This window comes from Ranitomeya imitator, chromosome 2 (genome assembly GCF_032444005.1).
Source record: "Ranitomeya imitator isolate aRanImi1 chromosome 2, aRanImi1.pri, whole genome shotgun sequence".
Classification (NCBI taxonomy): Eukaryota; Metazoa; Chordata; class Amphibia; order Anura; family Dendrobatidae; genus Ranitomeya; species Ranitomeya imitator.
This window is the reverse complement of record NC_091283.1, coordinates 342,883,574-342,911,018: the sequence shown is the minus strand read 5'-3', so window position 1 is coordinate 342,911,018 and position 27,445 is coordinate 342,883,574. Positions and strand designations below refer to the sequence as shown.

The following is a 27,445-nucleotide window of genomic DNA, read 5'->3' as shown; positions in this document are numbered from 1 at the left end:
GCCTCTGAAACTGCCACTGCAGGTGCGCGATGACGGCAGCCGCCAAGACTGTAGCAGGGAGCAGCACGGGCACATTGAGAGGTGAGGAGTGCTTTTTTTGTGTAACTATAACAGTGAGTACTGGACTATGGGGCCATTCTTGGGGGAAGGTGGCTGTGCTGTATACTACATGTCTGTGCTATATTCTACATGGCTGTGTTATATAATACGTGGGCTGTGCTATATACTATATGGGCTGTTATATACTACATGGGCTGTGCTATATACTATATGGGCTGTTATATGCTACATGGGCTGTGCTATATACTATATGGGCTGTTATATGCTACGTGAACTGTGCTATATACTACATGGGCCGTGTTTCATACTACGTGGGCTGTGTTTATATAATATGTGGCTGTGCTATATACTATATGGGCTGTTATATGCTAGGTGGGCTGTGTTATATACTACGTAGGCTGTGTTATATACTACATGGCTGTGTTATATGCGATCATAAATCATGGTATGTGTTAATGGGGGGGGCCCACTGCGACACTTTCGCCTGGGGCCCTCAAAAACCTAGAGCCGGCCCTGATCGCTTGCGCAGTGCTCCTTGGGATGTGTAAAGTATTGGAAATCATATTGTATCCAAATCCGGCTTTACACTTATCCACAACAGTATCTTGGATCTGCCTGTTGTGTTCCTTGGTCTTCATGATGCTCTCTGTGCTCCACACAGAACCCTGAGACTATCACAGAGCAAGTGCATTTACACACAGGTGGATTATATTTATCATCATTAGGCATTTACTACAACATTGGATCATTCAGAGATCCACAATGAACTTCTGGAGTGAGTTTGCTGCACTGAAAGTAACGGGGCCGAATAATATTGCACGCCCCACTTTTCAGTTTTTGGAATTTCCCAAAAATTTAAAATAACCAATAAATTTCGATCAACTTCACAATTGTGTTCCACTTATTGTTGATTCTTTTTTTTTTTTTTTTAATTCTTTTTATTAATTTAAAGATAACAAGCATATAAACAATATACGGTAGTTAGACTTATCACGTAGCGATAACCAGTCCACACAACCCTAACCCTCCCAAATCCCTCCCCAACCCATCTCTGCGTGCACCGAATATTTGAATTGTGTTATGGAATTGGTGTGTGACCACCTATTTGCTGCATTAGATACCATTGGGTATTTTCAAAGTGAGCTCGTAGCTTTTCCTTAACCCCCAATGGGAGAGACGGAATAAATAAAGACCATGTACTTAGAAATTTACTGGACAACCTTTCTTTGCTGGTCAATGCATCCATCCACTTCATTTTGAATAGGAACATAATCTTAGCCTGTATAAGAGACTGTGGTGGAACCACCGGACTCAACCAGTGTTGTAATATACTTTTTCTGGTTGCCGAAGCCCAGATTGTGAGGGTAGCCTTAATATGTTTAGGTAGTTTATGTTGTGTTTCTTCTAAGATGTTAAAAATAGCCCACTGTGGTGTGAGTGGAAAGCTAATCCCACACAATCCCCGCAGCTCATTATGCACGATGCCCCACACCTCCTGAATCTTTGAACAGCTCCAAAGATGATGGTAAATATCTGTATTTCGTGTTTTACATTTGGAGCAAAAATAGAGAGTTGAAGGAGACATCTTAGATTGTAAGTATGGGGTAATATAGGCCCTATGCAATATCAATAGGGCCATGTCCGTATAGCTACTATATGTCAGGGTCTTTCTTTGTACCGTAGTGGCATCAAGGAAGTCCCCCACCCCAAAGCCCGGAATGTCTGCTGACCATTTTGCTAAACCCGTGTCCCTTCCCATGACCACCTTTGACGTAGTAGAGAGTAAATGCTACTTGTGGACGCCAGCTGTGATCTTGTATTTCTAATGAAGCCGTCCAAGTTATTCCTCTCCTGACGTCACCGCTGTGCTCTGCTTTACGGCCGGCGCTCACACAGTCGGTGCGGGAAGCTCTCGGCTGGAGTGCGTGCATTAGCAGCGCTCCTGCCGAAAGCAGTTTTAACCCTGTGGACGCTGGGGGACGTGACAGACATCAGAATGTGAGTATGTACTGTTTTTTTTTTTTTTTTTAAATTTTACAATGGTAACCAGGGTAAATATTGGGTTACTAAGTGCGGCCCTGCGCTTAGTAACCCGATATTTACCCTGGTTACAAGTGAACACATCGCTGGATCGGCGTCACGCCGATCCAGCAATGACAGTGGTGATCGGCGACCAAAAAAAGGTCCTGATCATTCCCCAACGACCAACGATCTCCCAGCAGGGGCCTGATCGTTGGTCGCTGTCACACATAACGAGATCGTTAGCGGGACGTTGCAACGATATCGTTAACAAAATCGTTATGTGTGAAGGTACCTTTAGAATTTCCATTATGGCCAGAACTGCGCAGACTGGGTTAGCAATGAACAATAGGATATTGTCAGCAAAAGCTGAAATTTTAATTGAGGTGGTTCCAATGTTTACGCCTTCGAATGCCGACTCAGTTTGCAATGTTCTTAGGAGTGGGTCTAGTGCCATATTAAACAACAAGGGAGACAGTGGGCAGCCCTGATGTGTTCCTCGTTGAATTTCAAAAGGCCTTGACAGGGTGTTATTTACGGACAGTCGGACTCCGGGTGCTTGGAAATTGCTTTAACCCCTTCCCGACCCATGACCCCACGTAGGCGTCATGAAAGTCGGTGCCAATCCGACCCATGACGCCTATGTGGCGTCATGGAAAGATCGCGTCCCTGCAGATCCGTTGAAAGGGTTAACTCCAATTTCACCCGATCTGCAGGGACAGGGGGAGTGGTAGTTTAGCCCAGGGGGGGTGGCTTCACCCCCTTCCCCCCCCCGTGGCTACGATCGCTCTGATTGGCAGTTTCACTTTCAACAGCCAATCAGAGTGATTTGTAATATTTCACCTATTATAACTGGTGAAATATTACAATCCAGCCATGGCCGATGCTGCAATATCATCGGCCATGGCTGAAAACACTGGTCTGCCCCCCCCAGTCCTCCGATCAGTCCTGCACACTGCCCCGCTCCCCTCCGTCCTCCTGTCCACTCCCCCCGTGCTCCGATCCACCCCCTGCATTCCGATCCACCCCCCTGCTCCCATCCACCCCCCGCCCCGTGCTCCGATCCAACCCCCCGGGCTCCGATCCACACCCCCCCTGCTCCGATCCACACCCCTGTGCTTCGATCCACCCCCCATGCTCCGATCCACCCCCCATGCTCCGATCCACCCCCCCGTGCTCCCCCCCCCACCCCATCATACTTACCGATCCTTCCAGGGTCCGTCCGTCTTCTCCATGGGCGCCGCCATCGTCCAAAATGGCGGGCGCAGATTCGTTCCAATATGCATTTTGATCACTGTGACAAAACCTATCACAGTGATCAAAATAAAAAAAATAGTAAATGACCACCCCCCCTTTGTCACCCCCATAGGTAGGGACAATAATAAAATAAAGAAATTTTTTTTTCCACTAAGGTTGGGGTTAGAACTAGGGTTAGGGTTTCGGTATGTGCACACGTATTCTGGTCCTCTGCGGATTTTTCCACAGCGGATTTGATAAATCCGCAGTGCTGAACTGCTGCGGATTTATGGCGGATTTACCGCGTTTTTTCTGCGCATTTCACTGCGGTTTTACAACTGCGATTTTCTATTGGAGCAGTTGTAAAACTGCAGCAGAATCCGCAGAAAGAAGTGACATGCCGCGGAATGTAAACTGCTGCAGAATGTAAACCGCTGCGTTTCCATGCAGTTTTTCTGCAGCATGTGTACAGCGATTTTTGTTTCCCATAGGTTTACATTGAACTGTAAACTCATGGGAAACTGCTGCGGATCCGCAGCGTTTTCCGCAGCGTGTGCACATACCTTTAGAATTAGGCTATGCGCACACGGTGCGGATTTGGCTGCGGATTGGCCACTGCGGATTCGCAGCAGTGTTCCATCAGGTTTACACTACCATGTAAACCTATGGAAAACCAAATCCGCTGTGCCCACGGTGCGGAAAATACAGCGCGGAAACGCTGCGTTGTATTTTCCGCAGCATGTCAATTCTTTGTGCGGATTCCGCAGCGTTTTACACCTGTTCCTCAATAGGAATCCGCAGGTGAAATCCGCACAAAAAACAGTGCCTTTTACCCGCGGATTTTTCAAATATGGTGCTGTAAAATCTCACACGAATCCGCAACATGGGCACAAAGCCTTAGGGTTAGGGTTGGAATTAGGGTTGTGGTTAGGGTTATGGCTACAGTTGGGATTAGGGTTAGGGGTGTGTTGGGGTTAGTGTTGGAGTTAGAATTGAGGGGTTTCCACTGTTTAGGCACATCAGGGGTCTCCAAACGCAACATGGCGCCACCATTGATTCCAGCCAATCTTGCGCTCAAAAAGTCAAATGGTGCTCACTTCCGAGCTCTTCCGTGCGCCCAAACAGTGGTTTACCCCCACATATGGGGTACCCGCATACTCAGGACAAACTGCGCAACAATTACTGGGGTCCAATTTCTCCTGTTACCCTTGTGAAAATAAAAAATTGCTTGCTAAAACATCATTTTTGAGGAAAGAAAAATGTTTTTTTATTTTCATGGCTCTGCGTTGTAAACGTCTGTGAAGCACTTGGGGGTTGAAAGTGCTCACCACATATCTAGATAAGTTCCTTGGGGGGTCTAGTTTCCAAAATGGGGTCACTTGTGGGGGGTTTCTACTGTTTAGGCACACCAGGGGCTCTGCAAACGCAACGTGACGCCCACAGACCATTCCATCAAAGTCTGCATTTCAAAAGTCACTACTTCCCTTCTGAGCCCCGACGTGTGCCCAAACAGTGGTTTACCTCCACACATGGGGTATCAGCGTACTCAGGAGAAACTGGAAAACAAATATTGGGGTCAAATTTCTCCTGTTACCCTTGGGAAAATGAGAAAATTCTGGGCTAAATAATTATTTTTGAGGAAAGAAAACGTATTTTTTATTTTCACGGCTCTGCGATATAAACTCCTGTGAAGCACTTGGGGGTTCAAAGTGCTCACCACACATCTAGATAAGTTTCTTTCGGGGTCCAGTTTCCAAAATGGGGTCACTTGTGGGGGAGCTCTAATGTTTAGGCACACAGTGGCTCTCCAAACGCGACATGGTGTCCGCTAACGATGGAGATAATTTTTCATTCAAAAAGTCAAATGGCGCTCCTTCCCTTCCGAGCCTTACCATGTGCCAAAACAGTGGTCTACCCCCACATGTGAGGTATCGATGTACTCAGGAGAAATTGCCCAACAAATTTTAGGATCCATTTTATCCTGTTGTCCATGTGAAAATGAAAAAAATTGAGGCTAAAAGAATTTTTTTGTGAAAAAAAGTACCTTTTCATTTTTACGGATCAATTTGTAAAGCACCTGGGGGTTTAAAGTGCTCACTATGCATCTAGATAAGTTCCTTGGGGCGTCTAGTTTCCAAAATGGGGTCACTTGTGGGGGAGCTCCAATTTTTAGGCACACGGGGGCTCTCCAAACGTGACATGGTATCCGCTAAAGAGTGGAGCCAATTTTTCATTCAAAAAGTCATTTGGCGCTACTTCCCTTCCAAGCCCTGCCGTGCGCACAAACAGTGGTTTACCCCCACATATGAGGTATCAGCGTACTCAGGACAAATTGGACAACGACTTTCGTGGTTGTTTCTCCTTTTACCATTGGGAAAATAAAAAAATTGTTGCTAAAAGATCATTTTTGTGACTAAAAAGTTAAATGTTCATTTTTTCCTTCCATGTTGCTTCTGCTGCTGTGAAGCACCTGAAGGGTTAATAAACTTCTTGAATGTGGTTTTGAGCACCTTGAGGGGTGCATTTTTTTTAGAATGGTGTCACGTTTGGGTATTTTCAGCCATATAGACCCCTCAAACTGACTTCAAATGTGAGGTGGTCCCTAAAAAAAATTGGTTTTGTAAATTTCGTTGTAAAAATGAGAAGTCGCTGGTCAAAGTTTAACCCTTATAACTTCCTAGCAAAAAAAAATGTTGTTTCCAAAATTGTGCTGATGTAAAGTAAACATGTGGGAAATGTTATTTATTAACTATTTTGTGTCACATAACTCTCTGGTTTAACAGAATAAAAATTAAAAATGTGAAAATTGCGAAATTTTCAATTTTTGCCAAATTTCCGTTTTTATCACAAACGCAGAATATATTGACCTAAATTTACCACTAACATGAAGCCCAATATGTCACGAAAAAACAATCTCCGAACCGCTAGGATCCGTTGAAGCGTTCCTGAGTTATTACCTCATAAAGGGACACTGGTCAGAATTGCAAAAAAACGGCCAAGTCATTAAGGTCAAAATAGGCTGGGTCATGAAGAGGTTAACAGCATTGCAAAACCATGGACCTAGATTTCTAAATGTTAGCAGCTCATGTAAATAGTCCCAGGCCACTCTATCGAATGCCTTATCTGCATCCAAGCTGACCACAATAGTTTTCATATGTTTATGTACTCTACTGTAAGATATAGCTCCCAGTGCTGTTCTAATGTTATATGTAAGGCTAGGTTCCCATTGCGTCAATGGGACCGCGCTAACGGACAGCGTTGCACGGCGAAATTAACGCCGTGCAACGTGTCCGTTAGCGTGCCCATTAACAGCAATGGGGACGCGCATCACTAGCGCGTGCCATTTTCGGCACGCGCTAGCGTTGTGCCGGTGTTTTGTGGCGTGCCGGTGTTTTGTGGCGCGCCGCGGACGCTGCTTGCAGCGTCCGAGGTGCGCTCGAGGTCCGTTCCCTGCTCTCGCAGATCGGAGATCTGCGAGAGCGGGGACGTTTAACGCGACCCCTTTACAAAACATTGCGTTAGCGCAATCCGCTAGCGCTAGGCGCTAAACGGATTGCACTAACGCAATCTGAACCTAGCCTAATAGATTTTCCATGTATAAATCCAGTTTGTTGGGGCATAATCAGATTTGGAATTATTTTTTGGAGCCTGTCGGCCAGAATTTTCGTAAAAATCTTGAAGTCGGAATTGAGTAATGATATTGGTCTTTATCCCTCAACCTGCATGTGGTCATTGCCTGGCTTTGGAAGAACAACAACAACAGCTTCGTTAAATCGCTCCGGGAGACAGCCACTCTCGACTATGCTGTTATACAACTCACAAAGGTGGGATGCTACATTAGCTCCCAGAATTTTATAATGTTCATTGCTAAACCTATCCGGGCCAGGGGCTTTGGATGTTTTAAGTTTGTTGATGACCTGTAGAACCTCCGTGGGGGTAATAGGGGAGTTAATGGCCCTCCTCTCGTCCTCCGTGAATGTCGGAGCTAGATTGCTTTTTAAGAAATGCCCATTTTCTCCACCCTGCTTTTGCTCTAATTTGTACAATTCACCAAAGAATTACCTAAATTCATTCACTATCTTCTCATCTTTTGTTAATATGGGAATGTTTTGTTGCTGTATCTTATGTATTCTCGTGGCCGTCCTGTATAGTCGCGTAATAGAGGCCCATACCCTCCCTGGTTTGCTACCCCATTTAAAGTATTTGTTTTTGATAATCCAAATTGTGCAAGGCCAACTCGTGAGCCAAAGCGTCTACTTCCTCTTTGGCCTCCAAAAATTTCTGTTTTGTTAGTGGTGTAGTGTTTGATTTGAATTCTTTATATGCTTGGGTTAATGATTTTTGTGTTTCTAGTGTTCGTTTCATTAATTTCTTTCTTTTATAACGAACATAGGAGATAATCTGACCCCTCAACACGACCTTAGAGGCCATCCAAAATAAATGCGTGTCATCACAATGACTGCGGTTGTCATTTTTATAGGCCTCCCACGATAATTGGAGATATTTTTTTAAATCGTGTAACTGATAAAGGTATGAGGGGAAACGCCATCTTCTCTCTCGATGTATTGGGTTTGTTAAGCTTGATTTAAATGTTACTGGAGCATGATCTGATATATGGAGATTTTGAATATCTGTCTGCAGTATTAATGGGTATGTAAATTTATTAAAAATACAGGGTATAAATATACATACAGTAAGTAACGTAAGATAATATATAGACAGAGAACACAGTACAAAGTGCAAGAAAGGATGGAAACACGGGAAACCAGTATCCACCCAGTGTGCGGGAGCACAACAAGTCCAAAGCAGTCTGATACAGCAGACTGAAAATACACAGCGCTGCAGGAAGCCAATGGTACATATAATAAGGTGACAAACCGTCACTGGTGGTAAAATATTGGGGCTTACCGCAAATAGGAGGGGCTACACCGCACACCGGACCGGAACCAGGATAAAACGACCCCCGACGTACGTTTCGCTTATTCCATATAACCGCTAAACGACCCCCGACGTACGTTTCGCTTATTCCATATAACCGCTTTATCCCCCGCAATAGCGGCGGGTGAAATCGCTATTCACCCGCCGCTATTAACCTGTTAAATGCCGCTGTCAAGCGCAGACAGCGGCATTTAACCGGCGCTTCCGGCCGGGCCGCCGGAAATGATGTCATCGCCGACCCCCGTCACATGATCGGGGGTCGGCGATGCATCAGAAGGTAACCATAGAGGTCCTTGAGACCTCTATGGTTACTGATGCAGGCCTGCTGTGAGCGCCCCCCTGTGGTCGGCGCTCACAGCACACCTGCATTTCTGCTACATAGCAGCGATCTGATGATCGCTGCTATGTAGCAGAGCCGATCAGGCTATGCCAGCTTCTAGCCTCCCATGGAGGCTACTGAAGCTTGGCACAAGTAAAAAAAAAAAATGTTTTTAAAAATTCGTTCAGAATCGCCCGATCTATCAATAAAAAAAAAGCATTAACCTGATCGCTAAACAGCGTAGCGAGAAAAAAATCCGAAACGCCAGAATGACGTTTTTTTGGTCGCCGTGACATTGCATTAAAATGCAATAACGGGCGATCAAAAGAACGCATCTGCACCAAAATGGTATCATTAAAAACGTCAGCTCGGCACGCAAAAAATAAGCCCTCACCTGACCCCAGATCACGAAAAATGGAGACGCTTCGGGTATCGGAAAATGGCACTTTATTTATTTTTTTTTTTTTTTAAGCAAAGTTTGGAATTTTTTTTCACCACTTGGATAAAAAAGAACCTAGACATGTTAGATGTCTATGAACTCGTGATGACCTAGAGAATCACAATGGCAGGTTAGTTTTAGCATTTAATTAACCTAGCAAAAAAGCCAAACAAAAAACAAGTGTGGGATTGCACTTTTTTTGCAATTTCACAGCACTTGGAATTTTTTTCCCGTTTTCTAGTAAAAGACATGGTAAAACCAATGGTGTCGTTCAAAAGTACAACTCATCCCGCAAAAAATAAGCCCTCACATGACCATATTGATGGAAAAATAAAAAAGTTATGGCTCTGGGAAGGAGGGGAGTGAAAAATGAAAACGCAAAAACGAAAAAGGGCCGCGACTTGAAGGGGTTAAACATTTGAAAAGTATTCAAAAGTTGTAAGTGAGCCCCCCACCCATCCCAGCGAGTAGGTGCGAAAGCTTCCAGATCTAAAGTAGTATGTTTGTGCACGCAGAGACCCTCCCCCCTTCCCGCAACCCCTAACAGTTTAAACTTTGTACCTATAACAACTTTGCTCGAGAGCAAAATGAACAAAGCAAAAAAATTAAACATTCCCTCGATGGGTAAATAAACAAAGTCATAAACAGCGACATCACCGAAGACAATTGAATTGAGACAGCATCTTTAGATCAAGTATTGCCAGGATCAGATTGTGGCTGGGGATCCCCTTGAAGAAACTTCAAAGCCTTTACTGGGTCGTCAAAGATCCAGTTTTTCCCAGACATAGTGAAACGCAGAACTATAGGGTACTGCAATCCAAAGCGAATGTTTTTGTCTACCAAAATTTTGCAGGCAGGATTGAAAGCCCTGCGCCTAGCTGCCAGAGCGGCCGAATAATCTTGACACAGGAGGATTTTACTTTTTTCATAAAACAGGGATTGTTTCTTCCTGTAAGCTGACATTATACGTACTTTGTCCTGAAAGTCAAGGACTCTAAAGATGACTGGTCTTGGTCTGTCTCCTTCTCCTCCCCTTAGGGGACACCGTCTGTGGGCTCTTTCAATGGCTATTGCTCCTGCTGTAGGTAAGATACCTAGTGATTTTGGCAGCCATTCTGAGGTTATCTTAACCAGCTCCGAAGGAGGATTTGATTCTGGAAGGCCTATGATCCTTAAATTGTTACGGCGAGACCTGTTTTCAAGGTCATCCACCTTATCTAAGGCTATGTTCACATTAGCGTTACGCTAATGTGCGTCGCTGTTGCGTCGGCGACGCAGCGGCGACGCGCCCCTATGTTTAACATAGGGGACGCGTGCGTTTTTTTATTAGCGTTTTTCAACATGTGCGTCGTTTTCTACGCTAGCGTCGGACGCACGAAAATGCAACAAGTTGCATTTTTCGTGCGTCCGATTTTCGTCAAAAAACGACGCACGCGTCGCAAAACGCAGCGTTTTTGCGCGCGTTTTTGGTGCGTCGCGCGTTGCGTCGCTGACGCACCGGCGCGCAACGCTAATGTGAACGTAGCCTAATAGACCTGAAATATCTTTCTCTTTATTGTCCAGTTTTTCCTTAAGGGCCTTAGTAGAGTCCTCCAAATCTGAGATTCTTTGTTCAGCTTCTTCTATACGTGATCCCTGGGCATTAACTTGTGAAATAATCGTGTCCAAAGAAGTTTGAAAAGCTGCCAGCCGGTTATCTATTTCAGGCATCAAGCGGTCTATTATGGCATTTGCAATAGACTGTGGACTATCGCCGTTGGCATCAGGGTTTTTTGATGTTGGAGAGGTGTTTGTCTGGTTACATGTAGAATTCCTGCCAGCCTTGGCACTCTTACCCACAAATGTATCCATGCTGGTAAAAGCAAGGAAGTCGGTAATGTCGTTCATGTCATTAATAACATCGGTGTTCGGGTAAGTTGGAGCTATTGGTGGGTTCTAAATCAGTGACTACTGCCACCCTCAGTATAGAGCAAGAATTACCACCAGATTTTTTTTTTCTCCTTCGCCTCATTGGGGGACACAGGACTGTGAGTGTATGCTTCTGCCGCCAGGAGGCTGACACTAAGTAAACTTGAAAAAAAGTTAGCTAATCCTCCATCGTATACACCCTGACACTGGCTACTGGAGACTCCAGTTCATGCTTAGTGTCTCAAGGAGGCACACCTCTGGGTCCCGGATCCTTTGGACCCTGTTTCTTCATCACTTTCTATGGATTGAGGGGGCGACGGACCCTTTTGAGGGGTCGATCTTCCCAAACCAACAACGGGCAAGCAGGTGCGAGTTCCTCCACGTATCCTTTCCCGCGACGTGGGATCCCTCACCGGACTTGGCCCTGACCACCCTGAGGTATTTAGACCCTGGGCTGTACAGGTGCCCGTTTGATGTCCATGTGACCCTTCCCTATTCCTACACCTCTGCTGCAGCGGTGATAGATGGGGTGATAGACGGTCCCTCTCCTTATCCTGGGCAGATAATGGAGCTAGGGTGCCTGCACCGTCGTTTCCCTTCCCCCGCTGGATTTACGCCGGGGGTACTCATCCTGCAATATGGGGGGAGTGGCAAAAAAAGTGTGGGGCTCCTTAAAAGGCGCACAATGCATCTTCAAGGATGTTGATTTACCTGGCATCCCTCGGGCGTTTTTTTTCTATGCGACGGTGTTTCGGCGGTGCTGTGCGGCAGCTCCTGCTGTAATTGTCCTGCGCCGTGGCTGTGCGGTGCACCCGCTGCCGCGGTGTTTCCGGCGCTGCGGTCGGTACTGCCAGCGCCTCGGCCTTCCAGAGGCTTCAGGATCCGGCCTGGCCTCCAGTAAACACTTCCGGGTTGCTCTGACCCGGGCTTCCTCCCAGCAGACCGCGCCGTGAGACCCCGCCCCCTCCAGCGCATCTACTTCCGGTTTCGGTTTCCCTTTTTGCTCAAAGGAGAAATTGAGGCCCCGGCTTCTGGCCTACTACAGGCTGCACCGCTTGATGGCGGTCCCGCCTCCTGAGGTCTGCTGGGGATAAAGGTGAGCTCTTTTTGGCTCCGCATCGCGTGTTCGTTTCATCGCGGTATTCGTGGGGACACAGGACTGTGGTTAGGTACCCCTTTGCTACTGAGCTGTGTAGTAAATGGGCAGAAAATCTGTTTGTAGATCCTCCGGTGTCCCGTTTAGCCTCTAACACGTTACTATCTCTTCCTAATGGCTCATCAATTAAGGACCCTACGAATCGTCTTAGAGAGCTTGGCTCGCTCCGTTTTTGAGGCTTCAAGTTCGGCACTTTTTCCTTCTTTTGCGGCAACCTGGGTTGCTAAGGCTATGATTTCTTGGTCAGTCTTTAACAAAGGCTCTTCAAGAAGGTGATTTGCCAGCAGAGTTGGCAGAAATGTCATCTCAGATAGCTCTTGCTGGTAGCTATCTGATCAATGCATCCTTAGATGCTGCAGACTGTGCCTCTTCGGCTGCGGCTAATGCTATCGCTATTAGAACGGCTCTCTGGTTAAGAACATGGCGGGCAGGCTCTACCTCTAAAAAGTCTCTGACAACCCTACCGTATCAGGGGGGTTGCTTATTCGGAGCGAAGCTGGATCAGCTTATCTCTGACTCCACAGGAGGGAAGAGTAAGTTCCTTCCTCAGCAAAGGATTAGGCAGCCTTTTCGTCGCCAATTTCAGGCCCCTTTCAGACCCATTCGCAATGCTAGATGGGCCCCAGCATCGGGCGCTGCGGCGCAGGGTCGACCCACTCAGGACCGAGACGTTCGGGTCTCTTTGTGAGGAAAATGTGTATCATAAGTTAGTTCTCTTGCTAGCCTGCGTGGGCTAAGCCCCCCTTCTTGGAGTGATGCTGCAACAGTTTGTAGCTTCAAATTCCTGACTTTCAACTCCCAAATCCCCCATCACCCCTCGCCAAAGGTATTTACGACCGGCATTTCCTGCCGTGCAAGCTCTTGTCCAGCTATAAGTGAACTAGAAACTTCTAGGATCCATGAAAGATTCTTTGTTTGGTTTTTGTAAGATATTATGCACAATGTTTACGTTAGGAACACGAAAATATATATTCGTATCCTCACTCGGTGTATCTACCCATCCCTCGAAACACGGGCTTCTAACTCCATGTGGTAAAGAAGTAGGGATTTCTCTGTAAATATGTATCCCAGATAGGACATATTTGATCTCATTAGAATGCTCACGTTAATCCGAGATGAATGATGGGTTTGTTATGACTATGACATGTTTGGTAGCGAAGTTATAGAAAGTCGATAAATTTAAGGTTGCAGTACTCAGAATGCAGAGAGAGGAGGGTCTGGATAAGCCAGCCTTTCTGTGATGTCACAGGCTGCAGGTTTTTTAAATCTCTGCCAGATCCCCAGCTCCTTCTTGTTTGCTTGCTTCTTCTTCTGGAAAGCCCTGCGCACGTCCAATGAGCTGGGACGTATGGTTGCCTGCCATGCTTTGAACATGTGTTACCTTTTCTCATTTAATCCCTGTTTATTTCATAATTACCTTTGTACATATTTGCAATTGTCTCATTTATAACATCTTTATAAAATATTTTTGATAAAGCACTGCCTAATTTTTATGGGATATAATATTTAATATTAGTTCATTCTCCATGCTCTAAACGTACCCTGTCTCTTGAAGGGAAATACGCTACTGTGTTGGGTTAGCTTCGGACCCGTTTAATCAAAGCTGGTGGCAGCGGCCGTGTGCAGACGTTTGGGTTATGTTGTAGCGACTGCGGTGTTGATAATTATTGTTCCTGCCTGAGTGGGAGTAGTTTATCGCGTCGCTGCAGCGTGCCCAATAGCCAGTACATAGCAGGCAGCCTGTCGGGCGACCAATTACCCAGGGTGCAGTACCTAATCTGACCTGAGAGTAAGGGGGGCGCCAGAGAGCTGCAAGTTTTAAGTGGAACTGTAAGCGGGATATACATAAATCCCTGCAGTTCGTGGTATATTGAAAAGCAGTGGGATACCTACAATAAGCCCCTGCTGTAAACTAAGAGGTCAATAGCCTTGTGTGTGTTTTCTCATCACATTGTTAGCAGTGGAGGGATAACTAAGATAAGCCCCCCTGCACATGTGATAGCAGTCTGTTGGCCCAAAGTGACGTAGTTTGGGTTTAGGAGAAAAAACGCATCCTGCAAAGTTGTCTGAAGGAAACGTTTTTGCCCCATAGACTAACATTGGCGACGCACCGCGACGCGTTGACACACGTCGCAACCGTCGTGCGACGGTTGCGCCATGTTGTGGCAGTCCGCCGGGAGCAAAAAATGTTACATGTAACGTTTTTTGCTGCCGACGGTCCGCTTTTTACGACCACGCATGCGCGGCCGGAACTCCGCCCCCACCTCCCTGCACCTCACAATGGGGCAGCGGATGCGCTGGAAAAATGCATCCGCTGCCCCCGTTGTGCGGTGCTTTTGCTGCTTGCGTCGGTGCGCCGCAACGTCACATAGCGACGTGCGATGCACGACGCAAGTGTGAAAGTAGCCTTATAGATATTTGCAGTAGCTGTAGAGTGGAATTTTATTTTTAAATTCTGTGGAAGCATGGTTGAAAAGCAATGTCTGACTTTCATTTGTTAATTTTCATAGAGATTTTTTATTTGTTATTACTTTTGTCAGATGCAAGTTATTTCTGTGACCATTGTGGGTTTATCTGTCATTAAATGAGGGGTACCAACAATTTTGACTACGTGTGAAAGTAATTGTTTTAAGGGATTAAACATGTTTACCCCCGAGGGTCTTTTGCAAGCATGTTAATGGCCAAGCCAATTTTTACAATTCTGACCACTGTCTCTTTATGTGGTAATAACTTTGGAACTGTTCAATGGATCCCGGCGATTCTGAGATTATTTTTTTGTGACATAATTTCCGTGCACCCAAACAGTGGTTTACCCGCACATATGGAGTTTTAGCGTACTCAGGACAAAATGCAAAACAACTTTTGGGGTCCAATTCCACCTGTTAACCTTGATAAAACAAAATTGGATCTGAAATCATTTTTTTGTGAAAAAAAGTTAAACTTCTTTTTTTTTTTTTTTTTTTTTTAAACATTCCCAAAAATTCCTGTGAAGCACCCGAAGGGTTAATAATCTTCTTGAATGTGGTTTTGAGCACCTTAAGGGGTGCAGTTTTTAGAATGGTGTCACTTTTTGGTATTTTCTGGGTATTTTCTGTCATATAGACCGCTCAACGTGACTTCAAATTAGATGTGGTCCCTAAAAAAAAAAAATGGTGTTGTAAAATGAGCAATCGCTGTTCAACTTTTCACACTTTATAACTTCCTAGCCAAAAAAAAAATGGTTCAAAAATCGTACTGATGTAAAGTAGACATGTGGAAAATGTTAATTATTAAAGGGCACCTGTCACCCCGAAAATCGCGGGTGAGGTAAGCCCACCGGCATCAGGGGCTTATCTACAGCATTCTGTAATGCTGTAGATAAGCCCCCGATGTTACCTGAAAAAGGAGAAAAAGACGTTATATTATACTCACCCAGGGGCGGTCCCGCGGCTGGTCTGGTCAGATGGGCGTCTCCGGTCCGCTGCGGCGCCTCCCATCTTCATTCCATTACGTCCTCTTCTGATCTTCAGCCACGGCTCCGGCGCAGGCGTACTTTGCTCTACCCTCTTGAGGGCAGACAAAGTACTGCAGTACGCAGGCGCCTGGCCTCTGACCTTTCCGGCGCCTGCGCACTGCAGTACTATCCTCTGCCCTCAAGAGGGCAGAGCAAAGTACGCCTGCGCCGGAGCCGTGGCTGAAGATCAGAAGAGGACGTCATGGAAAGAAGATGGGAGGCGCCGCAGCGGACCGGAGACGCCCATCCGACCTGACCAGCAGCGGGACCGCCCCTGGGTGAGTATAATATAACGTCTTTTTCTCCTTTTTCAGGTAACATCGGGGGCTTATCTACAGCATTACAGAATGCTGCAGATAAGCCCCTGATGCCGGTGGGTTTACCTCACCCGCGATTTTCGGGGTGACAGGTTCCCTTTAAGTATTTTGTGTGATATGAAAATTAAAGGTTGGAAAATAGTGAAATTTTCACCAAATTTTAGTTTTTTCACTAATAGACGCAAGTCATATCAAAGAAATGTTACCACTATCATGAAATACAATATGTCACGAGAAAACAGTCTCAGAATCACTGGGATCCACGGAAGCCTTCCAGAGTTATCTCATAAAAGGACAGTGGTCAGAATTGTAAAAATTGGCCCAGTCATTAACATGCTAACCACCCTTGGGGTAAAGGGGTTAACAATAAACACCTGCAAAGGCTTCCTAAGGCCTTGTTCACACTTTGCGGTTTTTACCGCGGAACCGCGGTGATTTTGCAGCTGCGGGTCCGCTGCAGTTTCCATTGCGTTTACAGTAACATGTAAACCCTATGGAAACCGCTGTGCACATGCTGCGGGAAAAACCGCGCGGGAACGCAGCGGTTTACAACCCGTAGCATGTCACTTCTTTGTACAGAATCGCGGCGGTTCTGCACCCATAGGAATGCATTGATCCGCTTACTTCCCGCATGGGGCTGTGCCCACCATGCGGGAAGTAAGCGGATAATGTGCGGGTGGTACCCGTGGTGGAGGAGAGGAGACTCCATATTTGTGTAAAAAAAAAAAAGAATTAAAATAAAATATGCTATACTCACCTCTCAGCACTGCACGCGGCCGTCCGGTCTTAGGTTTGCTATGCGACCAGGACCTGCGGTGACGTCGCGTTTACATGACTGTGACGTCACGAAGGTCCTTCTCGCACAGCATCTTTGGAACCGGACCGCCGCCAGCAGCGCCGAGGAGATTGGGGCTTTAGAGGGTGAGTATATCATTATTTTTATTATTTTTAACATTACTATTGATGCTGCATATTGCTGCATATGCAGCATCAATAGTAGGAGTAAATCCCGCAGCGGAACCCGCAACACAAACCGCGATAAATCTGCAGGGATAACCGCAGCGGGTTTGCCCTGCAGATTTATCAAATCCACTGCGGGAAAACCCGCGGGAGAACCTGCAGCCTCCTTTCTACGTGTGAACATAGCCTGAGTGTATAAAAAGGTCCATTAGTCGCTTTCAGTAGGCTCCACAATTATGGGGAAGACTGCTGATTTGACAGATACCCAGAAGGCAGTCATTGACACTTCACAAGGAAAGTAAATGTTGCATTTCATTCAGAAATCAAGGTCCCAGAGTCTGGAGGAAGAGTGAAGAGGACACAATCCAAGCTGCTGGAGGTCTAGTATGAAGTTTGCACAATCAGTGATGGTTTGGGGAGCCATGTCATCTGCTGATGTAGGACCACTGTGTTTTATCAAGACCAAAGTCAGCGCAGCCGTCTACCAGGAAATTTTAGAGCACTTCATGCTTCCCTCTGCCGACAAGCTTTTTGTAGATGGAAATTTCATTCTCCACCAGGACTTGGCACCTGTCCACACTGCCAAAAGTATCAATACCTGGCTTAAATATAACAGTATCACTGTGCTTGATTGGCCAGCAAACTTGTCTGATCTTAACACCATAGAGAATCTAAGGGGTATTGTCAAGAGGAAGATGAGAGACACCAGACCCAACAATGCAGACGAGCTGAAGACTGCAGTCAAAGTTACCTAGGCTTCCATAACACCTCAGCAGTGCCACAGGCTGATCGCCGCCATAATAATAATAATCTTTATTTATATAGCGCCAACATATTCCGCAGCGCTTTACAGTTTAACAGTTTCACACACAAAAGTCATAAGTAACAACGTTAACAATACAATAATTAAAGCAAAATAAGACGACCCTGCTCGTGAGAGCTTACAATCTACAATGAGGAGGGGGAGATGCAAAGTACAGGTGTGTATTTACAATGATGTATTTACAATCATGGTCCAGCCATCTTCAGGGGTTGGGGAATAGATGGGGATAGTGAATGGGCTACACACACACAAACATAACTTTGATTAGTGAACGTGATAGGCCGCTCTGAACAAATGTGTTTTGAGCGAGCGCCTAAAACTATGCAAATTATGGATGGTCCTAATATCTTGGGGTAGACCATTCCAGAGGATTGGCGCAGCACGGGAGAAGTCTTGGAGTCGGGAGTGGGAGGTATGGATTAGTGCAGAGGTTAATCGAAAGTCATTTGCAGAGCGCAGTGGTCTGTTAGGCTGATAGACAGAAATGAGGGAGTAGATGTAAGGGGGTGCCGCACTGTGGAGAGCTTTGTGGGTGAGAACAAGTACTTTGAATTGTATCCTGTAATGAATGGGTAGCCAGTGTAACGACTGGCGAAGAGCGGACGCGTCCGAGTAACGATTAGCCAGATGGACGACCCTGGCTGCTGCATTAAGGATGGACTGGAGAGGGGAAAGTCGAGTGAGGGGGAGGCCAATTAATAGAGCGTTACAGTAGTCCAGGCGGGAGTGGATCAGGGCGACAGTGAGGGTTTTAGCTGTCTCCATGGTGAGAAAAGGGCGGATTCTAGAGATGTTCTTTAGCTGTAAGCGGCACGAGCGGGCAAGAGATTGTATATGGGAGGTGAAGGAGAGATCGGAGTCAAACATAACACCCAGACAGCGCGCCTGCTGCCGGGGTGTTATTATGGTGCCACCCACGGAGAGGGAAATGTCAGATTTAGGGAGGTTAGTAGATGGTGGGAGCAGAAGAAGTTCAGTTTTGGAGAGGTTGAGTTTCAGATAGAGAGCGGACATGATGTTGGAGACTGCGGACAGACAGTCAGTGGTGTTCTGTAGTACAGCAGGAGTAAGGTCAGGGGATGACGTATATAGTTGTGTGTCGTCGGCATAAAGATGGTACTGAAAGCCAAATCTGCTGATGGTCTGTCCAATTGGGGCCATGTAGAGAGAGAACAGAAGGGGGCCAAGGACTGAGCCCTGAGGTACCCCAACAGTGAGAGGAAGAGGAGATAAAGTGGAGCCAGAGAACAGAACACTGAAGGAGCGGTCAGAAAGGTAGGAGGAGAACCAGGAGAGAGCAGTGTCCTTAATGCCTAGTGACTGGAGCCTAGAGAGAAGGAGAGGGTGGTCAACAGTGTCAAAAGCTGCAGAAAGGTCGAGAAGAATGAGCAGAGAGTGGTCACCATTACGTTTTGCTGTCAGAAGGTCATTGGTCACTTTGATGAGTGCAGTTTCTGTCGAATGTAGGGGGCGGAAACCGGACTGTGAAGGGTCTAGGAGGGAGTGAGTGGAGAGGTAACGGGTAAGGCGGGAGTATATCAGGCGCTCCAAGAGTTTAGAGATGAAGGGGAGATTGGAGACCGGTCTGTAGTTGTTTGTGCAGGATGGGTCGAGGGTGGGTTTCTTTAGTAATGGAGTAATGATAGAGTGTTTGAAGGAGGAGGGGAAAATGCCAGAGGAGAGGGAGAGATTAAAGATTGTAGTTAGGTGACTTGTGACAACTGGAGAGAGAGACTGGAGGAGATGTGAGGGAATGGGGTCGGTAGTGCATGTAGTCGGACGAGAAGAGGAGAGGAGCTTGGAGACTTCTTCTTCTGTGATGGGATCGAATGTGGAGAGTGAGCCAGGGGCAATGAGGGGAGGGATGGGAGTCACTGAACTTAGTTGTTGGGAGCGGATTTCCTGACGGATATTGTCTATTTTCTCTATAAAGTGGGAGGCCAGGTCACCAGCACAAATATCTGTGATAGGGGCTTGTGCTTTTGGCCTGAGGAGGGAGTGAAAGGTGTCAAAAAGTTTCTTGGGGTTGTTGGATAGTGAGGAGATCAGAGTGGTAAAGTAGGTCTGTTTAGCGAAGTGAAGGGCAAAGTTATAGGTCCTTAACATAAATTTGAAGTGTATGAAGTCTTCTGGTGTGCGTGTTTTCCTCCATAAGCATTCAGCACACCTAGAGCATCGCTGGAGAAATCGGGTTTGCAATGTAAGCCAGGGCTGTTTTATTCTGTGTTTGGAGGTTCTGAGGGTGAGGGGAGCTACTTGGTCAAGGGTGCTTCTAAGAGTGTCATTGAAGTGATGTACAGCCAGATCAGGACAGGAAAAGGAAGAGATTGGGGACAATGATGAGCGTAGGGAGTCTGAAAGTGTAAGAGGGTTAATGGCTTGTAGATTTCTGACTGAATGGTGTGTAGGAGGGTGCTGGGGTGAGCGAGGATATGTGAGTGTGAAGGAGAGAATGTTGTGGTCAGAGAGGGGAAGCGGTGAGTTATCTAGGTAGGAGATTGAGTAGAGCCGGGCAAAAACCAGGTCCAGGGTGTTACCGTCTTTGTGTGTTTCAGAGGTTGACAGCTGTGAGAGGCCGAGAGAAGTGGTTAGTGACAGAAGCTGGGATGCAGATGTGGAAGTGGGGCTGTTAATGGGAATGTTGAAGTCTCCCAGGATAAGGGTTGGTAGTTCTGAGGACATGAAGTGCGGCAGCCAGGCAGAGAAATGGTCCAGGAAGCGGGTGGGTGAGCCTGGGGGCCGGTATATGACCGCTACTCTGAGGGAGAGGGGACAAAAGAGCCTGATTGTGTGGACCTCAAAAGAAGGGAATGAGAGTGATGGAACTGAGGGGATGACCTGGAAAGTGCATTGTGGGGACAGGAGTATGCCAACTCCACCACCAGGTCTGTTTGTTGGTCTCAGGGAATGGGAGAATTGTAAGCCACCATGGGTAATGGCAGCAGGAGAGACAGTGTCAGAATCCTGAATCCAGGTTTCCGTGAGGGCCAGCAGATTCAGAGAGTTTTTCAGAAAGTAATTGTGCAGGAAAGGAAGCTTGTTACATACAGACCGTGGATTCCAAAGGGCACAATTAAAAGAAGGAGGAGATGAAGGAGTGCAAATAATATTAGTAAGATTATTAAGGTTCCGATGTGAGGCAGGGTTGAGGTTGGTGGATGGTGGACCGGGGTTTGGGGAGATGTCTCCTGATATCAGCAGGAGTAGGAAGATAAAAAGCAAGTAGCTTTTGGGATTGTATGAAGTTTTTTATGCAGTCTGTTTGGGTAAGATGGACTGAGGTTTTTCAGGAAGGTGTAAAGTGCATGGGAGCTGTACATGGGAGAGGGAAGGAGAGAGGAGCTGATGTATATGAGTCGTGATGGAGGGGGGATTGGGCGGTGAATGTGGATTGCAAGGGAACATAGGAGGATAGGAATAAAGCACATGGATAGACGGGAGAGCAGAGTGTGGGTTACCTGACTCCTGCCCTGACTAACTGCCATGGAATAACTGCGGTATCACGACGCTTATCTTCTGTGACGCTTTGCTTATGGGACGCTAGCATGCACCCCCACTTGCGTGCACCCCTAAGGAAGGTTCTAAATTTATAGCCCAGAAGAGATGGATTGTGGGAACTGGTTGAGGATAATTTGGCAGCTGGCTTGCACACCAGGGGCTTTTTTTTTTTTTTCTTTTAAAAGATGATCAAAGACACTCAGCCTGGTAAAATCTACTTTCACACCTTCCACCAGATAAGATCTACACTGATCCCAGTCATGGATAGTAAGTGGACAGTAAGTTTTAAGTGCAATGCAACAAATGAATTATACCAATGAATTAGCAAACACATTAAATTATGTTTCTAGATGGTAAAGGAGCAGATGACAGACAGCAAGCAGAGGAGGGAGTTAATACCATTAGAATCTATTGCAGCAGATGGGACAGCTATCAGAGGTAGGAAGTTGCACCATTTGATTGCAAAGCAGGAGACAGCAAGCAGAGGGAGTTAATACCTGTGTGAAGAGAGAAGATGGATGTTAGTTCTGTGCCATGGAATAACTGCGGTATCACGATGCTTATCTTCTGTGACGCTTTGCTTATGGGACGCTAGCATGCACCCCCACTTGCGTGCACCCCTAAGGAAGGTTCTAAATTTATAGCCCAGAAGAGATGGATTGTGGGAACTGGTTGAGGATAATTTGGCAGCTGGCTTGCACACCATGGGCTTTTTTTTTTTTTTTTTTTCTTTTAAAAGATGATCAAAGACACTCAGCCTGGTAAAATCTACTTTCACACCTTCCACCAGATAAGATCTACAGTCATGGCCAAAAGTTTTGAGAATGAGACAAATATTAATTTTTCCAAAGTCTACTGCTTCATTTTTTCTAATGGCAATTTGCATATACTCCTGAATGTCAGAGTGATCAGCTTAACAGCAATTACTGTACTTGCAAAGTCAATATTTGCCCAGAAAATGAACTTTAACCCCCAAAACACATTTCAACATCATTGCAGTCCTGCCTTAAAAGGAGCAGCTAACATCGTTTTAGTGATTGATCCATTAACACAGGTGTGGGTGTTGATGAGGACAGGGCTGGCGATCAATCAGTCATGATTAAGTAAGAATGACATCACTGGACACTTTAAAAGGAGGCTGGTATCATTGTTTCTCTTCAGTTAACCATGGTTATCTCTAAAGAAACACATGCAGTCATCATTGCACTGCACAAAAATGGCCTAACAGGGAAGAGTATCGCAGCTACAAAGATTGCACCTCAGTCAACAATCTATCGCATCATCAAGAACTTCAAGGAGAGAGCTTCCATTGTTGTCAAAAAGGCTCCAGGGTGCCCAAGAAAGACCAGCAAGCGCCAGGACCATATCTTCAAACTGTTTCAGCTGCGGGATCGGACTACCAGCAGTGCCGAGCTTGCTCAGGAATGGCAGCAGGCTGGTGTGAGTGCTTCTGCACGCACTGTGAGGCGGAGACTCTTTGAGCAAGGCCTGGTTTCAAGGAGGGCAGCAAAGAAGCCACTTCTCTCCAGAAAAAACATCAGGGACCAACTGATATTCTGCAAAAGGTACAGGGAGTGGACTGCTGAGGACTGGGACAAAGTCATTTTCTCTGATGAATCCCCTTTTCAATTGTTTGGGACATCTGGAAAACAGCTTATTCGGAGAAGAAGAGGTGAGCGCTACCACCAGTCTTATCTCATGCCAACTGTAAAGCATCCTGAAACCATTCATGTGTGGGGTTGCTTCTCAGCCAAGGGAATCGGCTCACTCACAGTCTTGCCTAAAAATACAGCCATGAATAAAGAATGGTACCCGAATGTCCTCCAAGAGCAACTTCTCCCAACCGTCCAAGAGCAGTTTGGCGCCCAATAATGCCTTTTCCAGCATGATGGAGCACCTTGCCATAAAGCAAAGGTGATAACTAAATGGCTCATGGAACAAAACATAGAGATTTTGGGTCCATGGCCTGGAAACTCCCCAGATCTTAATCCCATTGAGAACTTGTGGTCAATCATCAAGAGACGGGTGGACAAACAAAAACCAACAAATTCTGGCAAAATGCAAGCATTGATTATGCAAAAATGGACTGCTATCAGTCAGGATTTGGTCCAGAAGTTGATTGAGAGCATGCCAGGGAGAATTGCAGAGGTCTTGAAGAAGGGTCACTGCAAATATTGACTTGCTGCATTAACTCATTCTAACTGTCAATATAACCTATTGGTACTCAAAATGATTGCAATTATATTTCTGTATGTGATATAAACATCAGACAAACACTAATAAAAACCAGAGGGCAGCAGATCATGTGAAAATATAATTTTAGTGTCATTCTCAAAACTTTTGGCCATGACTGTACACTGATCCCAGTCATGGATAGTAAGTGAACAGTAAGTTTTAAGTGCAATGCAACAAATGAATTATACCAATGAATTAGCAAACACATTAAATTATGTTTCTAGATGGTAAAGCAGCAGATGACAGACGGCAAGCAGAGGAGGGAGTTAATACCATTAGAGTCTATTGCAGCAGATGGGACAGCTATCAGAGGTAGGAAGTTGCACCATTTGATTGCAAAGCAGGAGACAGCAAGCAGAGGGAGTTAATACCATTAGAGTCTATTGCAGCAGATGGGACAGCTATCAGAGGTAGGAAGTTGCACCATTTGATTGCAAAGCAGGAGACAGCAAGCAGAGGGAGTTAATACCTGTGTGAAGAGAGAAGATGGATGTTAGTTCTGTGCCATGGAATAACTGCGGTATCACGACGCTTATCTTCTGTGACGCTTTGCTTATGGGACGCTAGCGTGCACCCCCACTTGCCTCTATGATTCAGTAATTGATGCAAAGGGAACCTCGACCAAGTACTGAGTGCATTTACTGAGCATACATTTCAGTAGGCCAACATTTCGGATTGTAAAATCATTTTTCAAGCTGGTGTTATAAAGTATTCTAATTTACTGAGATAATGAGTTTTGGGTTTCATTGGTTGTAAGCCATAATCATCAACATTAACAAAAAAAATAAACACTTGAAATAGATCAATTTGTTTGTAATGACTACAATAATATGAGAGTTTCACTTTTTGTATTGAAGAACTGAAATAAATTAACTTTTTGATTATATTTTTGTGAGAAGCAATTGTATGTAGGTTTTATTAGGATATGTAAAAAATTAAAATAAATAATGTAAAATAATCTCATATTTCCCTTATTATCTCCAGTAATTGTATTATTACACAGGATTTTTATAATGTTCCATCGGCTCATCTTCTTCTCATCCAGGTCCCTGCAATATCGGATCCTCTCAGTGAAGATCTTCTATATAAGAGAACTTTCCTGTCCTGATTTACCCATCAAAGATGGATATGGCCAGAGACAAGATGGCAGACAGGATATTACACCTCACCCTAGAGATCCTTTTCCAGCTTACTGGAGAGGTGAGAGATTCTGATGACGTCACATTATATCATTCTCATCTATGGGAATAACAGATGGACAGAAGTGGAGAGGTGAGGACTCTGGAAATGTCTGTAATGAGATTTATTATTCTGTCTCTCAGGATTACACAGTAATGAAGACCTCTAGTGAGCGCTGTCAGGACCCAGAGTCCGTGGGATGGGGAAGACCCCTGAACCCAATTATTGGACCTCCACCTCTCCCCCTGATACAAGAGGACATCAATAAACCGAAGATCCTAGATCTCACCTACAAGATGATTGAGCTGCTGACTGGAGAGGTGACACTGCTAGGAAATGCTGGATCATTATACAGAAAAGTATCAAAATTTTAAAGTCCTCAGTGGTTGATACCTTTTAATATCTAACTGAAAAGATCATAACAGATTATAAGATTATAACTACTCAGGACTCTTCATCAGGCATAGAATAACAGAAAATCTGAAGTCACATATTTTATGCACAATAAAAAGCTGGAAGGAAAGTAAAAGCGCAACAGGGTCTTATCTGGGTATTAAGAGATACTTCTAATCAGATTTTACTCACCAGATAGAGCCCAAACACACAGGCTCTTAGAAATATTAGCTGCTGCAGATCCACCAGTCTCCTCCTGACCAACCAGACAAAAAAAAAAAAAAGTGGGATACAAAGGTGGATTAACTCCGCGCTGCTTGAAAGATAGAAGTCCAAAAGGATATTCAGATGAAAAAGTGACTTTATTCAACGCGTTTCGGAGTGCTAGGACTCCTTCATCAGGAAACCACAAAAGTATATACTTTGTGGTTTACTGATGAAGGAGTCATAGTACTCCGAAACGCATTGAATAAAGCCGCTTTTTCATATTTTATGCACAAGAAGGCACAGGAATAATGCAATAGATAAGTCAAGTGACATGAAGCAGAACTGTTTAGTGGGACGGGTAGAAAATATTTGTGGCCGTAAATATTGGAGCAGTTCATAGATAAGGAGTGTAAAAGTTTTAATGTCCTGTGATTGACATCTGATCGGGTTGCCCCCAAAAGGTAACTTCTCAGAGAGGAGTATAAACTTATGACAACCTTTGACACACTCAATGCAGGAATGAATGTGTTGCATGGATTTGTCTTTCTATCAACTAAGGAGTGTGCTTCTCAGACGTTTGGGGGCATCACAATGATAGACCAGCCCTCAATCACAAGTCAATAAAACTCACACTCCTTATCTATGAACTGCTCCAATATTTAAAGCCACAACTGTTCTCTCCCCATCCCATATTGACAGTTCTGCTTCACATCACTTGTTTTAGCCTTTACATTATTCATGTGTCCTCTTGTGCATAAATATGTGACTCTTCAGATTTTCTGTTATTCTATGCGTGATGAAGAGTCCTGAGTAGTCTCAAAAGCTTTCAATTTGTTACCATCTTTTCAATAAGCCATTAAAAGGTATCCATCACTGAGGACTCTCAATTTTTTATATTTTTCTATCTACTGGCTAACATAGTACAAAGATATATATTTTTTCTTAGATACTATACTGTAACACTATAAAGGGATCGGGGGATGATGGCATCATTATCTGTCTCAGGTTTTTATAAAGTGTCACGATGTCGCCGTCTATTTCTCCATGGAGGAGTGGGAGTATTTAGAAGGACACAAAGATGTGTACAATGACGTGATGATGGAGGTTCCCCAGCCCCTCACATCACCAGGTAATAGCCAGGACTAAATACACACGGTCTATAATTATCTGTATGTAAAGAATTAATTCAGTCCCTGTATGTGTTTCCTTCAGATTTATCCAGTAAGAGGACAACACCAGAGAGATGTCCCCATCCTCTTCTTCCACAGGACTGTAAACAAGAAGATCCCAATGTTCCTCAGGATCTTCAGGTAGATGGAGAGAAGGTGTTATGAGATCTCCCCTATGATGTGTAGATGGCTGTGAAGGTCTTGTGTTCAGTCTTGTTTTATCCACCAGTATTATATGTTTTATACTTGTGTATTGAGAATGGTGGAGATGGCAGGATTAGAGCTGATCATAGATGTGACTTCTCCATCTGTCTGTGACTTTTTCAATATTTGTTTCAGGGTGAAGATCTGACCCATATTAATGTTACAGAGATATATGTGAGGGGTGATCAGTGGTATAAAGAGGAGATTCCTACATATGACTACCCAGGTGAGTAGTACCACTAAATGCAGAGAAGTCACAGATTCTTCTCAGTCACCAGCTGTGGCTGCTTTATTGGTGGTGTATCCCAGCTATATCACAATAGTGTGATAACCATTTTCCCTGTAGACCACATCATTCTCCTTCGCCCAAAACTCTTCAAATGACATTTGCAATTAAAAAGCCTTTTCTATAGAACTTAAAACCTGGATGATCCACTTACCCCCTGGGATTAGAAGAAACTGAACTTTACCTGACCAAGAGGGTAAACTACAAAGCCAAATGACAGAGTATGTGGAATGTGCTGACAACTTAGAAAATCACTTAAAAGGATATTATGATGGACCTGTAAGAGGAAGCGGAGGGTAATGATGCTGTTGGCTTCCTAGATCCCTGATATCTTATTGGATGATGAATCTACCTTCTCTCCTCTTCTGCCGAATGTGCTCACATGGACATGGTCTCTACAAGACCAGGTCCAATCTTTTTGGCTAAACTTTTATTATATGATTGACAACATTAAATGTGCAGTGAGGGCCAAGTGTAAATTTCTGTACAATAGCAACAGTTTTCCTTTATCCTGACTTTTCAACTTCTTTTAAAACCTTCTAACTTCAAACAATCACGATAAACTATACAAATAACATTACACCTGTGCCATGATACAGCTTTAAG

At 45.1% G+C, this 27,445-nt stretch overlaps 1 protein-coding gene across 2 annotated transcripts in view; it reads left to right on the top strand.

Annotated features, from left to right (window-relative positions):
• The window catches only part of LOC138663695 (oocyte zinc finger protein XlCOF6-like), a 63,651-nt gene that overhangs the window by 28,619 nt on the left and 7,587 nt on the right, over nt 1-27,445 (top strand). For both annotated transcript variants that reach the window (XM_069749994.1, XM_069749995.1), the window contains 5 exons: nt 24,447-24,601; nt 24,724-24,900; nt 26,186-26,309; nt 26,393-26,490; nt 26,689-26,779. In XM_069749994.1, the coding sequence (XP_069606095.1) occupies nt 24,524-24,601; nt 24,724-24,900; nt 26,186-26,309; nt 26,393-26,490; nt 26,689-26,779 (568 nt within the window). In that variant the 5' untranslated portion in view covers nt 24,447-24,523. The remainder of the gene's footprint in view (nt 1-24,446; nt 24,602-24,723; nt 24,901-26,185; nt 26,310-26,392; nt 26,491-26,688; nt 26,780-27,445) is intronic.